This window comes from Nicotiana tabacum, chromosome 3 (assembly GCF_000715075.1).
Source record: "Nicotiana tabacum cultivar K326 chromosome 3, ASM71507v2, whole genome shotgun sequence".
NCBI classification, from domain to species: Eukaryota; Viridiplantae; Streptophyta; class Magnoliopsida; order Solanales; family Solanaceae; genus Nicotiana; species Nicotiana tabacum.
Genome location: NC_134082.1, coordinates 97,871,692 through 97,886,646, shown reverse-complemented (window position 1 = coordinate 97,886,646; position 14,955 = coordinate 97,871,692). Strand labels below are relative to the sequence as shown.

Genomic DNA, 14,955 nt, shown 5'->3' with positions numbered 1-14,955 from the left:
AATTTTTTTTATTATTCTCAACAACCATTACATTCAGCTTGAAAAGGCCCTCAGTGAGGTAATCTTTTCCTACAAATATTTCGTTCTTACTTATTACCACCTTATACAAAAACACACTTAAAACCATTCTTAACAAGAAGTCCAGCAGAGACTAAATTCTTCCTAATCTCGAGAACATGAAGGACGTTGTTCAAAGTCACCACTTTGCCAGAAGTCATTTTCGGAAAGATCTTCCCACATCCTTCAATCTTGGCGATTGCAACATTTCCCATAGAAATCGTCTTTTCGGGTCCAACATGAGCATATATTGCAAAGGCTTCCCTAACATCACAAACATGGCGAGTGGCTCCAAAATTAATCCACCACTCCTTAGGATTTTCCACCAGGTTGCATTCAGGAAACATAACACATAAGTCATCAATATCTTCATGCTTTTCAACCATGTTTGCTTGACCCTTGTTGTCTTTCTTCGGAACACGACGCTTTATAGATTTGTGCCCAACTTTCCCACAGTTGTAGCTATTTCTGTTGAACCGCTTCTTGCTTGGGATGCTTTTCTGTCCAGAAGCCTGCTTCCTCTTTCTCTTATTTTGAGAAGTATCCTCAACAATATTTTCTTCCATTATTGTTGAGTTTCCACGGCCTCTCTTTTCATCAGCTTTGTTGTCCTCTTCGATTTCTAACCGAAAAATGAGATCTTCAAGCGACATCTCCTTGCGTTTGTGTTTCAAGTAGTTTTTGAAGTCCTTCCACAAAGGAGGCAATTTCTTAATCATCGCTGCTACTTGGAATGATTCTTTGATGACAAAACCTTCAATGAAAATTCTATTAGTAAAAATACTAAAATTACTACTTTCAACATCGGTATTAATCCGATTTATACCTTCAGCAATGAGATCGTGAATAATCACTTGCAATTCCTGGACTTGGGTAATAGTAAACTTGCTATCTACTATTTTGTAGCCAAAAACTTAGCAGCAACAAATTTCTTCAACCTGACATCTTTAGATTTGTATTTCTTTTCAAGCGTTGTCGACAATTCTTTTGACGTCTCCACACCACTGTAGACATTATATAAATTGTCCTCCAGTCCGCTAAGAACATATTTCTTGCACAGAAAATCAGAATGCTTCCACGCCTCAATCACGAGAAAGCGTTCATTCTCTAGAGTTTCTTCGGGTAGAACAGGAACATCTTCCTTAATGAACTTCTGCAGATTTAAAGTAGTCAAGTAGAAGAACATCTTCTACTACCACTGCTTGAAATCTAACCCGGAAAATTTTTCGGATTTCTCCGCCGGTGCCAATGTCAGTGTTCGGCTTGTCGACGCATTGGCAGTCACCATCGAAACAACTTGGTTTCCATTATCATTAGTCATTTTTGTAAAAGAATGACACAAGTAAACGTTAAAATCACGTAGATTTTAATCTCCAACGGAGTAGAAAACCACAAAGGTTTTAATCTCCAGAATAGTGAATATAACACACATATAGAAAATATATTAAATTTCTTAAGTTTGTTAGTAAACTATATTCGTAAACTAATTTTGGAAAAGATAAAATAACATATAAACAGAAAATGTAAGCAAAACAAAAGTTAATCCGAGCCTACTGAATTCACAGTATTTCCTTAAGGAATTTAATCCCCTTCTAGTACCCAAGGTTATGGATTATTCCTCCCAGGATAGAACGAATTACACATTGGTGTAGTGGTACTTCAAACCCTAGTGTTTCAGCGAACACAAAGTTCGGTAGCAAATCACATTTACGGTTGCTTTCTTTGAAGTTAAAAGTATGCAGAAGAAAGGAGGAGAACCCAGAAAATCGTATGGAAATTCTGGGAGAATGGACTTGTATTTATAGCCAAGGTTGGACTGAAAATTGAAGAGGTGCAACTCTTCAAAATGGCTATTTATGCAAAACGGCCATATCATAAATGGCTAATTTATGCAATAATAAACCAGGAATTGAAGAGGGAGGTTAATTTTCAATTACACAATTGAAAAACGAAAAACAGATAACGGACAAACTTTTAATATTTCGTTGGAGTCCAAAAAATTAATCAATCAATCGATCATTTGACCGAATCTGAATCTGAATCTGAACGACGATATCACGAGGCTTGCCTTAATCTCAACTCTTTAAGAGCTAGAAGAAGAGCAATTGCTTATATACCCATCAAAAACCTCTTCCTCTTCCACTATGGGACAATATCCCTTTGTCAAAAGAGGGAAAAACTTAAAAAATTTCACTTAAAATTTTCATTTCCCTCCATTTCTCATTTACCCTCTTTTAAGCCATAATAATGCTTAAAATCCCAACACTAATCGTGTAAAATATATATATATGTTCAATCTAAGTCTTTTATTATAGGTAACCACGTACAAGATAAGTCTTATAAACATTACTAATTGATAATATGATAAAAATGATAACGATTCTGCTATTCATACTAAAATTTACTGATAACGTAAATTGGAGTGAGGGTATAACCTACCATGTCTTATTTGAAGACAAGCCTAGAGAAGCTGCCCTAAAGCACTCAATGAGACCTATGCGGTCCTCTCATGAGTACACCCTAAGTTAAAATTCTAGAATCTCTCTTTCTCTACTCTATGTATGTATATATAATATATTTCTATATCTCCTGTCATGTTAATGAATATTTTATAGTTAAAAAGATGTCTACTTCACTTTAGTCAAACACGTATAGCATTTGTCTAATATTTGGAGAAAGGAAAACACACGAGTACTCTCTCTGTGGTTAGTGTAGACAAGTATTCACTATTTTGTATACCATGATTAATAAATTGGACAAGCTAACTTGGAACATAAATATATAATCGTGAACAAATAAAGCAGCCAGGCCAGCAGTATATAGATGCAGCAGCTAGCAGCTGCAGCCCATAGTGGTGAGAATTAGGGCAAAGTAAAAGGCAAAATGGGCCATCACTGCTGCAGCAAACAGAAAGTAAAGAGGGGTCTTTGGTCTCCAGAAGAAGATGAGAAACTCATTAGACACATCACCATCCATGGCCATAGCTGCTGGAGTTCTGTCCCGAAACTAGCCGGTATTTTGATATATATTTAATTTGATTTTAGCTTCCTTAATGGAATTAAATGAAATATATATGCTTATTTGCTTTCTTATATTATTATGCAGGATTACAAAGGTGTGGAAAAAGTTGCAGGCTGAGGTGGATAAATTACTTGAGGCCAGATCTGAAAAGGGGTTGTTTTAGTGAGCAAGAAGAGAGGACCATAATTGATGTTCATAGAATCTTGGGAAACAGATGGGCACAAATAGCCAAACATTTACCTGGTAGGACTGATAATGAAGTCAAGAATTTCTGGAATTCTGCCATTAAAAAGAAGCTTATTGCTCAAGGCTTTGATCCAAATACCCACAACCTCCTCTCTCGCAATCATCACCAAAACAACAAGATCAAAAGCAGCTGCAAATCCAAGACTTCTAATCATCCAAATTCCACCTCTGTTTTCACTATTGAAACTTTATCATCAAGCAAAGAAGTAGGAGTAATTTCCATGGACATTATCAAAGCAAGTCTTGCCGCATTGCCACTTATTGCTTCTACGACAACAATAACTATACCTCACTCCCAAACAAGTTGGGATCCGCTATGTGAATCCTCACTAACCAGTACTATTTACAATTATATGAATCCCGTCAGCATTCCCACCACGACAAATATTGAAAACTCAAATCTTGCCACCATTGAATATCAAAACCAGAGTACTTCCAATAATTTGTTATCTTCTTCTTCCTTAACTCCATCAGGGTTTGGAATTATAAATGAGAATTGCATGTGGGATGTTACAGACTTTGAACCGCAATTAATTCGTTCCACTAATGGACAAGAAGAAGTGCAATTAGTACAGGAAGAAGGAGCACAAGTACTTCAGCTTCAGGAAAATATTTGTCAAGAAGTCTACAAGGTTAATCATGAGTTCAACAACAATGGACAAATCTCGGAGAATGTTACATTTGACAACTCTAACTTCGATTTTGAGTTTGTGGATTCTGCATTGATGCCTTGTGAAATTTTCGCTAACGTAAATTCCATAGATCAACTTGCATGGGATTGTTAATTACTTAGTTGACTTCTACAGATTTTTTTTAGCTTTCAGTATATATATACCACGGCTGCATGTTATTTCTGTTGCATTATCATGTTCGAATTAATAGCAGAATTGTTTCTTAAAAAGAAAATGGTGGTTGTCATATTTGGTTACCATTGTTTCAGTGTACATAGCGAAGGTGAGCCTTGGAGCAACAATAAAGTTGTCTCCGTGTGATCAGTGGCGGAGCCACGTTATAGAAAGGGGTGTCAAATGATACCCTTTTGCGGGAAAAATACACTGTGTAGGTAGGTAAAAAAAAGATTATATGTATATATACTATGTATTGACTCCCCTTAATTTCCTGGTATATTTACTTTTATATATTTTGACACCCCTTAACAAAAATTCTGGCTCCGCCCCTGCGTGTGACCTATAGGTCACGAGGATCAATCCGTGGAAGCAACCACTAATGCTTGCATTAGTGTAGACTGTTTACATCACACCCTTTGAGATGCGGCCCTTTCCCGAACTATGTGTGAACGCGAGATGCTTTATGCACCAGGCTGCCCTTTTTGATTTAGTGTACATAATGAGCTGTTTCAACGGGAGAAAGAGTGAGTAAATGAAAAGATTGTCTAACTTGCAAAATGGATAACTTATACTTCATCCGTTTCAATTTATGTGAACCTATTTCCTTTTTAGTCTGTGCCAAAAAGAATGACCTCTTTCCTTATTTGGAAACAATTTACCTTTATGCAATGATTTATAGCCACACAAAATATATGTGCTTCATTTTACACCACAAGTTCAAAAGTCTTCTCTCTTTTCTTAAACTCCGTACCCAGTTAAATGAGTTCACATAAATTTGAAACGGAGGGAGTAATTTGTCTGTGATTCTCCTCTCCCTTTCAAGGGTGATTGTTCAATTGAGGCATTCAATAGAAAGCTCCTTATACAAGACAATGATTTAGTCTAACCCAGTTTCTTTTATCTTCCTCTTTAATTACACGCCAAAAGTCAAAATGAAATGTTTCATTTTCTTTGCGTAGAAATGGTCTGTTTTTGTTTCTGCTCTTCTGCTTGATCTTTTGAAGTGATCAATTACTAGTCATTTTTTCCCTTTTACTGTCGGTCATAAATAGATTACAAGAAGTCAAGAACTTTCGATTTTATCCATATTCATGTATGACTCGATTTATTTTTAAGGCTTCTCGTACTCATAACACTTCTATTATTCCATCATAGATTTCATTTTCGCTTTGATTTTTATCACGAAGATTACATCCTTTTAAGATTTCTTTCGTTATGTGAAAGCTATTCCTGAAAAGATTACTCTCTTGATGCTAATATTAGGAGATTTGGCGTCATACAGTCTCGAGAAGCTACTATTATTATTATACATACACCAAATATTGGAACGTTGCATCATCAGATCTTCATACGAGGCGATATTGCAAATCACGTGTAAAGCTATTCTTTTACCATTACGAACATCATATTTCAAGGTCTAACTCTACAAATTGTACTATATTGGCGAGTAAGAAAGCGAATATCAAGGTGAATTAGATTCCATTAGAAGCTGCTTCTTCCATAATTTGCTGGAAAATTTGCCAAAGCGAAAAAAATGTCATGACAATGACTGGACCCAGTTAGTTTGGGCCAAGGTAACTCTTCTTTGTACCTTTTGCATTGAAGAAATGACTTATTATCCCCTTTTTGTACAGACTGGCCCAAACTCTATTGCTATGGGGTGACGAAAAACGAGAAGGTGTAATGACGAATTCCTTTGCACAGGAGGTATAGCATTGGATGCTACAACTGTATCTTTTTCTTTATCTTTTAATATCTTTCAATATTTTTTTTTACAAAAAAGAGGCAACCCGGTACACTAAATTTTCGCTATGCGCGGGATTCGGAAAAAGGAGGGATTCAGAGAAAGGACGGACTACAAGGGTCTATCTTACACAGCCCTATCTTGCATTTCTGCAAGGGCCAATTTCCACGACTTGAACCCGTGAACTCCTGATCACATGGCATCAACTTTACCAGTTACCCCCTTCAGAAAACATGTTTGGACAGTCAACAAGATTCAATATAATTCTTTTACTATTATTAGGATTATTGATTTTTAGATTATGTAGTACTTCTTGCATGCCAGAAAAGTGTTCTTTCTTTTACCCGAGATGTGTCCTTTAATTAGGAAATTGTTTGTAGATACAAGTTGCAAGATTTGCCTGTTATGACACTGGAAATTACACCGCTTATCTAGAGGTTAGTAACTTCTAATTTGGGGTGTGTTTGGTATGAATGGAAATGTTTTCATGTCACGATCCAGAATTCCTACCGTCGAAATTATGATGGCGCCTAACATTTCACTTGCTAGGCAAGCCAACATTAGAACAATTTACTCCTTTTAACAATTTAAGTGATAGCATTAATAATGAACTGAAATAATAGATATGTTCTAATTATAATTGCGGAAGTTAAATAATCAAACGGCTAATACAATTCCCTGAACATGGTGTCACAAGTGCACAAGCTTCTAAAGTAATACACATAAGAGTCTGAAATAAGTACAAGCTGTTTGAATAAAGTTATACAGCTAAAAACAAAAGAGGATGGGGACTCCAGGAGCTGCGGGCGCTGAATAATCGTAGCTCAAGTCTCCAACAATGTCCAATCCGAGCACGCTAATATCCGTCACTGGGATCGACTCCAAAATTAGTACAGTGTGCAAAGTGCAGTATCAGTACAACCGACCCCATGTACTGGTAAGTGACGAGCCTAACCTCGACGAAGTAATGACGAGGCTAAGGCGGGTCAGTTACACTAAAATCTGTACGCAATATATGATAATGACAGAATAATTGAAATACAGTACAAAATTAAACAACCAACATGAAATGATAACCACAACCTCGAAAATAAACCAGTGTCATCGAGAATTTACCAATTTTACCAGTTCAAATAAAATATCGAAAAAATAACGCAACTCAAGAAATAAAAACATATAGGTTGTTGCGGCGCGCAATCCGATTCCACCAAACAACACATAATCCTCCCCTATTCCATCATAAGAACATCAATAACAGTAAATAATATATTTGTTGTGGCGCACAACCCGATCCCACCATATATGAATATCAATGTCGTAATTTCACCCTTATTTCACCATATCAATCCACCCTTATTACACCTGTTGTGTCGTGCAACCCGATCCTACCATATATATATATATATATATATATATTCACCCTTACTCCACTATATCAATGCCTATAAGGCCTGCTACGATGTGCAGCCCGATCCCACCATATCATAACCAAATACTCAATGTACACAGTCAAATCAACAGGCTAAATCACAAGGCCTTTACGATAAATAATTATCAAACTGAACCAAGAAAAGGAAACCTCAATCAATATAAAATCTGCACGAATAATACTACACAATGAGACCAATCCAGAAAATATGCCATGAATGTACCGACACCACTTAAGCAAATAATAGGAGACAATGAAGCTACGAAAGAACTAATACTTTCAACAAAGAGAAAAAATGTCTAACACGTAGCAATTAAGCATAGAAATACAAGTAAAGCATGTAGCAATTAAGGAAAGAAAAGACAATATAAGAAGAACGGAAAGGAAACAGGCAAAACAGATAAATTGGCGGTACATAGGTACTCGTCACCTCACCTATACGCCACTTACATGGATTTCACATTGGAAATAAGTCAAGGGTTCCTAATCCCTCGAGTCAAAGTTAGACACGATACTTACCTCGCTCCGCGGGCCACTCAATGCTCAATTACCGCTTTTCCTCTAGTATCCACCTCCAAACCACTCGTATCTAGCCACAATTAACTCAATAACATCAATTATTGCTAAAGAAATCAACTACTATCCATAAATTTAGATTTCTCAAACTTTTCCCCAAAAAGACAAAAATCGACCTAGGGCCCGATTAATTAAAATCTGAGATTCGGACCAAAATCTATTTACCCATTCACCCCCGAACCCGGATATATAATTATTGTTGGAATCCGAGGTCTAAATTCCAATTTTATAAAAATCCCTAATTCTACCCAAACCCTAAAGTTTTGGTTGATAATTCATGAAATGTATTGGGTAATTGAAAGAAAGTAGGTTAGAATCACTTACCAAAATTTTGGGGAAGAAAATTTTGCGGAAGAATCGCCTCTAGGTCTCTTAGTTTTGAAAAATTTGAAAGAATGGCCAAGTTCCTGTTTTGATTCTGTTTTAAGTCACATGCGTCAGGCCTTCTTCGCGTTCGCGAAGAGTTTGCCGCGTTCGCGAAATGCAGCGGCCCAAAAGGCCTAAGCGTTCGCGAGTCCTACTATGCGTTCACGAAGGGTAAAACCCCCACTGCTCCGCGTTCGCGAAGAACAAAATCCACCCAGCTCCAGTTCACTCTTCGCAAACGCGAAGAGGGAAACCAGAAAAAATTGAAACTGAAGAAAAAAACAAGATTTTTCTAAGTCCAAACCTCCCGTAGCCAATCCGAAACTCACCCGAGCCCTCGGGGATCCAAACCAAACATGCACACAAGTCCTAAAACATCATACGAACTTGCTCGCACAATCAAATCGCTAAAATAACACCTAGAACTATGAATTTAGCACCAAATCGAATTAAATTTTCAAGAAAGCTTTAAAACCTCTTTTTTCACAACCGGACGTCCAAATCACGTCAAACCAACTCTGTTTCTCACCAAATTTCACACACAAGTCGTAAATACCATAATAAACCTGTACCGGATAATGAAACCAAAATACGGACCCGATACCAACAAGATCAAACACTAACCAAATTCTTAAAACCACAAGATTTTCAATCTTTCAATTTTTAACAAAAATTCATATCTCAAGCTAGGGACCTCGGAATTCGATTTCGGGTATACGCCCAGGTCCCATATATTATTATGGACCCACCGAAGAAACACACTCTCTCCGACCATGAATGCCACATCACAAACCCTACGATCGGCATAACTCTTCTGCCTGGACTGAGCTGTGCGAAGTCTATCGTGAATGATCTTAACCTTATCCAAGGAATCTTGTACCAAATATGTACCCAATAACCGAGACTCCCCCAGCTCAAACCATCCCACCAGCGACCGACACCGTCTACCATATAATGCCTTATAGGGAGCCATCTGGATGCTCGACTGATAGGTGTTGTTGTAGCAAACTCCGCTAGCGGAAAAAAGTAATCCCACGATCCTCGAAAGTCTATAACACATGCGAGGAGCATATCCTCTAAGATCTGAATAGTACACTCGGACTGTCCGTCCGTCTGAGGATGAAATGTTATGCTCAACTCAATCCGCATACCCAACTCACGCTGTACTTCGCTCTAAAAGTGTGAGGTAAATTGCGTACCTCGATCAGAAATGATAGACACTGGCACACCCTGAAGACGAATGATCTCACAGATGTAAATCTCTACCAACCGCTCTGAAAAATAAGTAACTGCCACAGGAATAGAATGCGCTGACTTGGTCAGTATATCTACAATAACCCAAACTATATCAAACTTCCTCTGAGTCTGTGGGAGTCCAACAACGAAATCCATAGTGATACGCTCCCACTTCCACTCAGGAATCTCTATCTTGTGAAGCAAACCACTAGGTCTCTAATGCTCGTACTTTACTTGCTGACAATTTAAACAACGAGCTATATGTACAACTATATCCTTCTTTATCCTCATCCATCAATAGTGTTGCCGCAAGTCCTGATACATCTTGGCGGCTGATCGGGTCCAACCCTACACCACTACAGAGTGGCAAGAGCGGTCGATGCAGCTTTTACCCGAGAAAGTTGGGATCGAATCTATAGGGAGCTAGAATGTTTGGGAATTGGGTTCTTATCTACACTAGTAATGTGCAAAGTAATTGTTTACACTTCTAAACATGCATTGATGGTTCACTAATCTAGATTATCACTAATGATGCTGAAATTAAGCTAAGTATGATATCTGTTTGTAAGGTGTTCTTAATTTATGGAAAGGCACTAGGGAAGTGTCTTTCCCCTAGGTGAATACTTGACGGGTTCTAAAGCCTAAGGAAAAGTTGTTATGTTTGGGATTGCAATATAGCCAATGCACGAAACTACTCATTCTATACCTCTCGGTAGCTTGAGTGACTTTCCCCTAATTGGTTTTCTCAAGACCAATTGGGTGTCAAATTGTGCAAGCAATATAGGCTCAAGTCGGGTATTACTATCTCTAAGTTTAACCCTTTAATTGGAGCTATAAATCTCTTGAATACGCCCCAATTCCTTGTTGGCTTGATTTTCCTAGACTCAAGCTCTCTTTCTCAAAAAGAGCCTAAGTCAAAAAGGCACAAATTAGTGTTTGCAACAACTAATTCAACACGGAAAACACAAATTAGGCCAAATATCAACAATCCATAAACATCTAAGCCCTAAAACAAGAGATCCATCAAAATACCTGTCACACCTCCTTTTTCGCCCGCGCCGCCGCAAAGGGTCGCGGAAGGGAGTTTTTTTCAATTAAAGGACAATCGAAATGGGATTTATTCATTTATTTCAGAGTCGCCACTTGGGAGATTTATGGTGTCCCAAGTCACCGGTTGAATCCCGAATCGAGGAAAAGAATGACTCTGTTTAACAGTCTGCGCACCAGAAATCCGGATAAGGAATTTTGTTAACCCGGGAGAAGGTGTTAGGCATTCTCGAGTTCCGTGGTTCTAGCACGGTCGCTCAACTGTCATATTTGGCTTGATTATCTGATTTTATACAATTATGAACTTATGTGCAAACTTTAAACTCTTTACCGCTTTTATTATTATTATTATTATTATTATTATTATTATTATTATTTTAACAAAGAATTACAACATTGTGAAAAACGTATCTCGAACCACGTCACATCAATGTACCCGTGGTTATTGACACATTTCAACTCTGTTGAGATTTGGATTTGGGTCACATAAATGTGCACCCGAATTTAAGAGTATAACATTATTAAAGACGCGCCTAAAGCGACTAGCTTATCATTATTTTGGGTAGGGCCGTGAAATTGACTAAACGGCCCGTCCCTAAGTCTAAGTATTTTAAAACAAATAATTATTAAGGGCCCCGCAATTTTGTATTTATTTTGGCGAAGCACGCCTCATTTATTTTAAGGATATCCTAAAGTGATTACATTTCTATTAAATTCGTCTCTAAAATAAAAGAGAAAAAGTCCTAATTAATTACATGCTTTAACTAAATTTAGCTACATGTTCATGATTAACCTAATGTTGACAATATTAAAACCTTCATAGTTAGTGAACTAATCAGTTTTGCCAAGCCGATTCACTAAAAACACAAACTTATGTTTCCTCTTATTCCAATTATTAAACAGTTTGACAGTAATGAGCATGCTTAAATATATACTACCTAATAATCAAGCTAAAGCAAAGTATTATTTAATACATCACTACAAGATGCCTAGTTATGCAAAGCGATAGAAATTTACAGAATAATAATACATGAAATAGCCTAAATACAATTAGTAAAAGAAACAAAGAAAAAGCTAAATTAAAACTTCAAAGTTCCATTCTTCATATGTATTCATGCTTTCACATTTCAGCTTACAATATGCCAAAGTTACAGTTGTGTACCTGGTATTGTCAATACAAGAAGAAGAAGGTTAGCAAAGTAGTATGTAACACGGCAACATACAGCAGCAGAAAGCCCAACACAGTAGCTTCAACACCTCAATCCAGAAATCCCAGCAACACGGAGAAAACTAGTAAAAATGGAGAAGAAAAATAGTCCGGAAATATCTCTTTGTTTTTTTTCTAGCTTTGAACTCTCTATGGTGTTCTTCCACTCTCAACATTTCAGAAAATTTGGTTCTATCTTTTTTACTCTCTCCAAAATAAATTCTGTCCCTGTATATCCAGTGTACCCAGAGTGTATATCGAGTGTATACCTCTCTTTCCGCCCCCTCTTTTTTTCTTCTCTCTATCTAGTTTTTCTTCGTTTTGGAACCCACTTCTTCCTAAATTTTCTCTTCTATTTATAGCAAATTTTTTGAAATTTTCAGATTTGTTTATTTTTATTTTTTTATTTTTTAATTAAAAGAAATCCCACTTACAAATTGCTTTTATTTTTTTTTAGAAAAAGAAATCCCACATTTATTTACTTTTATTTTTAAAATTCTAACTTTAATTAATTTTATCTTATTTAAAATCTCACTTTTTATTTTTTTAAAAGAGAATCTCACTTTATTTAACTTTTCTTTAAAAAAACAAACCACTATCTTTTCTTTTTCTTTTAAAAATCCTACTTTCAATTACTTTAAATTTTTTAAATTTTTAGATACCTTTATATTTATTTTTTAATTCTAACCTTCTTTTACTTTTTAATTTTTTTAAAATTTCCACAAAACGTTTTATTTTTTTTAAATTTTCTACATTCTTTTACCTTTTTTTAAAAGAGAATTCCACCTATTTTTACTTTTAAATTCCACCTATTTTTACTTTTATATTTTTTTTATTCAATACTTCCCTTTTTCTTATTTTTAAATCATTCCCGAATTTTTTTTTTTTAAAAAAATAAATATTTTTCGGATTTTTTATATAAAAAAACAAAAAATAATAAAAAAATATTAATAGTGATAATTCACCTTTTAATTTTTTTTGGTATTTTTATCCTATAATAAAAAGTGTAATAAAGCTAAAATAATAGTAGGTTAAAACCCCTAAAATATTTACATAAAAGAAGTGATAAAAAATTAAATGTTGTCAAAAATTAGGTGTTCACAATGTTGTCTCTGAAATATTCGAAAACACGAAGAGCTTTCGGGAAAAGATAAAGTGAACAATGCGACTAATTTTTGATCATATTGTTATTCAAAAGAGGAATAAAATAAAAAAGGAAAGGCGCAACCGAGTCCTGGTTTTGGACAGCCTACATATCCCTGGTTATAAGGGAATCAGGTCGCGTGTAGTTCAGAAAGTTTTGGTAGCTGGGACTACCATGGGAATATGATGTTGCTGTTACTGCTGTTGCATGTTGTTACCACTGCTTTTCGATCTCCTTATTACACCATTACTAGAAAGAAAATAAGAAGTTATACTAACCTATGATCTATGAATTACAAAGATTTATTCTCGAGCTTGGTCATGTGATTGTTGCTGCCTTGTTGCTTTGTGTTTCCTCTGGTATTTCTTTACTTCTAGTTCGACTTGTGGTCTTCCTTCTGATTTCTGCTGGGGATTTTTGTTTTAACCCTCTGATTTACTGACTTCAAAGTTCAATGTATTCCCCTGTTCTGCAAGTGGGCTCCTGACTCCACCTTGACTTTTGAAAGATGACACAACCTCCATTCTCCAGGCGAGCTCCTGACTTCTTCAACAATCTTAGAATTTAACGCCCTCAATTCTCCAGGCGGGCTCCTGACTTTCATCAGCAACTTTGAAAATAAAATGCATTTGGCAATGATTTATGAAAATATATATTTTGGCAATGTTTATACAAGCAGGACCACTTGGGTCGAAATAAATTAAATGTCCTTTTGAGGAAGGATTAAATTCAATATCCTATTCAAGGGCGGATAGACCCATCATATCCTATTTGAGGGCGGACAGACCCATCATATCCTGTTCGAGGGCGAACAGACCCATCATATCCTATTTGAGGGCGGACATACCCATCATATCCTGTTCGAGGGCGGACAGACCCATCATATCCTATTTGAGGGCAGACAGACCCATCATATCCTGTTCGAGGACGGACAGACCTATCATATCCTATTTGAGGGCGGATAGACCCATCATATCATATTCAAGTGCGGATGAACCCAAAATATCCCTTTCGAGGGTGGATGAAGCCAAAAATATCCTATTCGAGGGGGGATGAACCCAAAATATCCTATTCGAGGGCAGATAAACCCAAAAATATCCTATTCGAGGGCGGATAGACCCATCATATCCTATTCTAGGGCGGACAGACCCATCATATCCTATTTGAGGGCGGACAGACCCATCATATCCTGTTCGAGGGCGGACAGACCCATCATATCCTATTTGAGGGCGGACAGACCCATCATATCCTGTTCGAGGGCGGACAGACCCATCATATCCTATTTGAGGGCGGACAGACCCATTATATCCTGTTCGAGGGCGGATAGACTCATCATATCCTATTCGAGGGCGGATGAACCCAAAATATCCTTTTCGAGGGCGGATGAACCCAAAAATATCCTATTCGAGGGCGGATGAACCCAAAATATCCTATTCGAGGGCGGATGAACCCAAAAATATCCTATTCGAGGGCAGATAGACCCATCATATCCTATTCTAGGGCGGACAGACCCATCATATCCTATTTGAGGGCGGACAGACCCATCATATCCTGTTCGAGGGCGGACAGACCCATCATATCCTATTTGAGGGCGGACAGACCCATCATATCCTGTTCGAGGGTGGACATACCCATCATATCCTATTCGAGGGTGGGTAGACCCATCATATCCTATTCGAGGGCGGATGAACCCAAAATATCCTTTTTGAGGGCGGATGAACCCAAAAATATCCTATTCGAGGGCGGATGAACCCAAAATATCATATTCGAGGGCGGATGAACCCAAAAATATCCTATTCGAGGGCGGATAGACCCATCATATCCTATTTGAGGGCGGACAGACCCATCATATCCTATTTGAGGGTGGACAGGCCCATCATATCCTGTTCGAGGGTGGACAGACCCATCATATCCTATTTGAGGGCGGACAAACCCATCATATCCTGTTCGAGGACGGACAGACCTATCATATCCTATTCGAGGGCGGATAGACCCATCATATCCTATTCAAGGGTGGATGAACCCAAAATATCC

General features: G+C 37.2%; 1 protein-coding gene across 1 annotated transcript; it reads left to right on the top strand.

Moving 5' to 3' along the window:
- Positions 1–2,836: 2,836 nt before the first annotated feature.
- On the top strand, positions 2,837–4,204 carry LOC107783809 (uncharacterized). Its single transcript, XM_016604828.2, has 2 exons — positions 2,837–3,070; positions 3,163–4,204. Exons 1-2 carry the CDS (start codon positions 2,941–2,943, stop codon positions 4,107–4,109), a joined length of 1,077 nt encoding a protein of 358 aa, XP_016460314.1. The 5' UTR covers positions 2,837–2,940; the 3' UTR covers positions 4,110–4,204.
- The last annotated feature ends 10,751 nt before the right edge of the window (positions 4,205–14,955 follow it).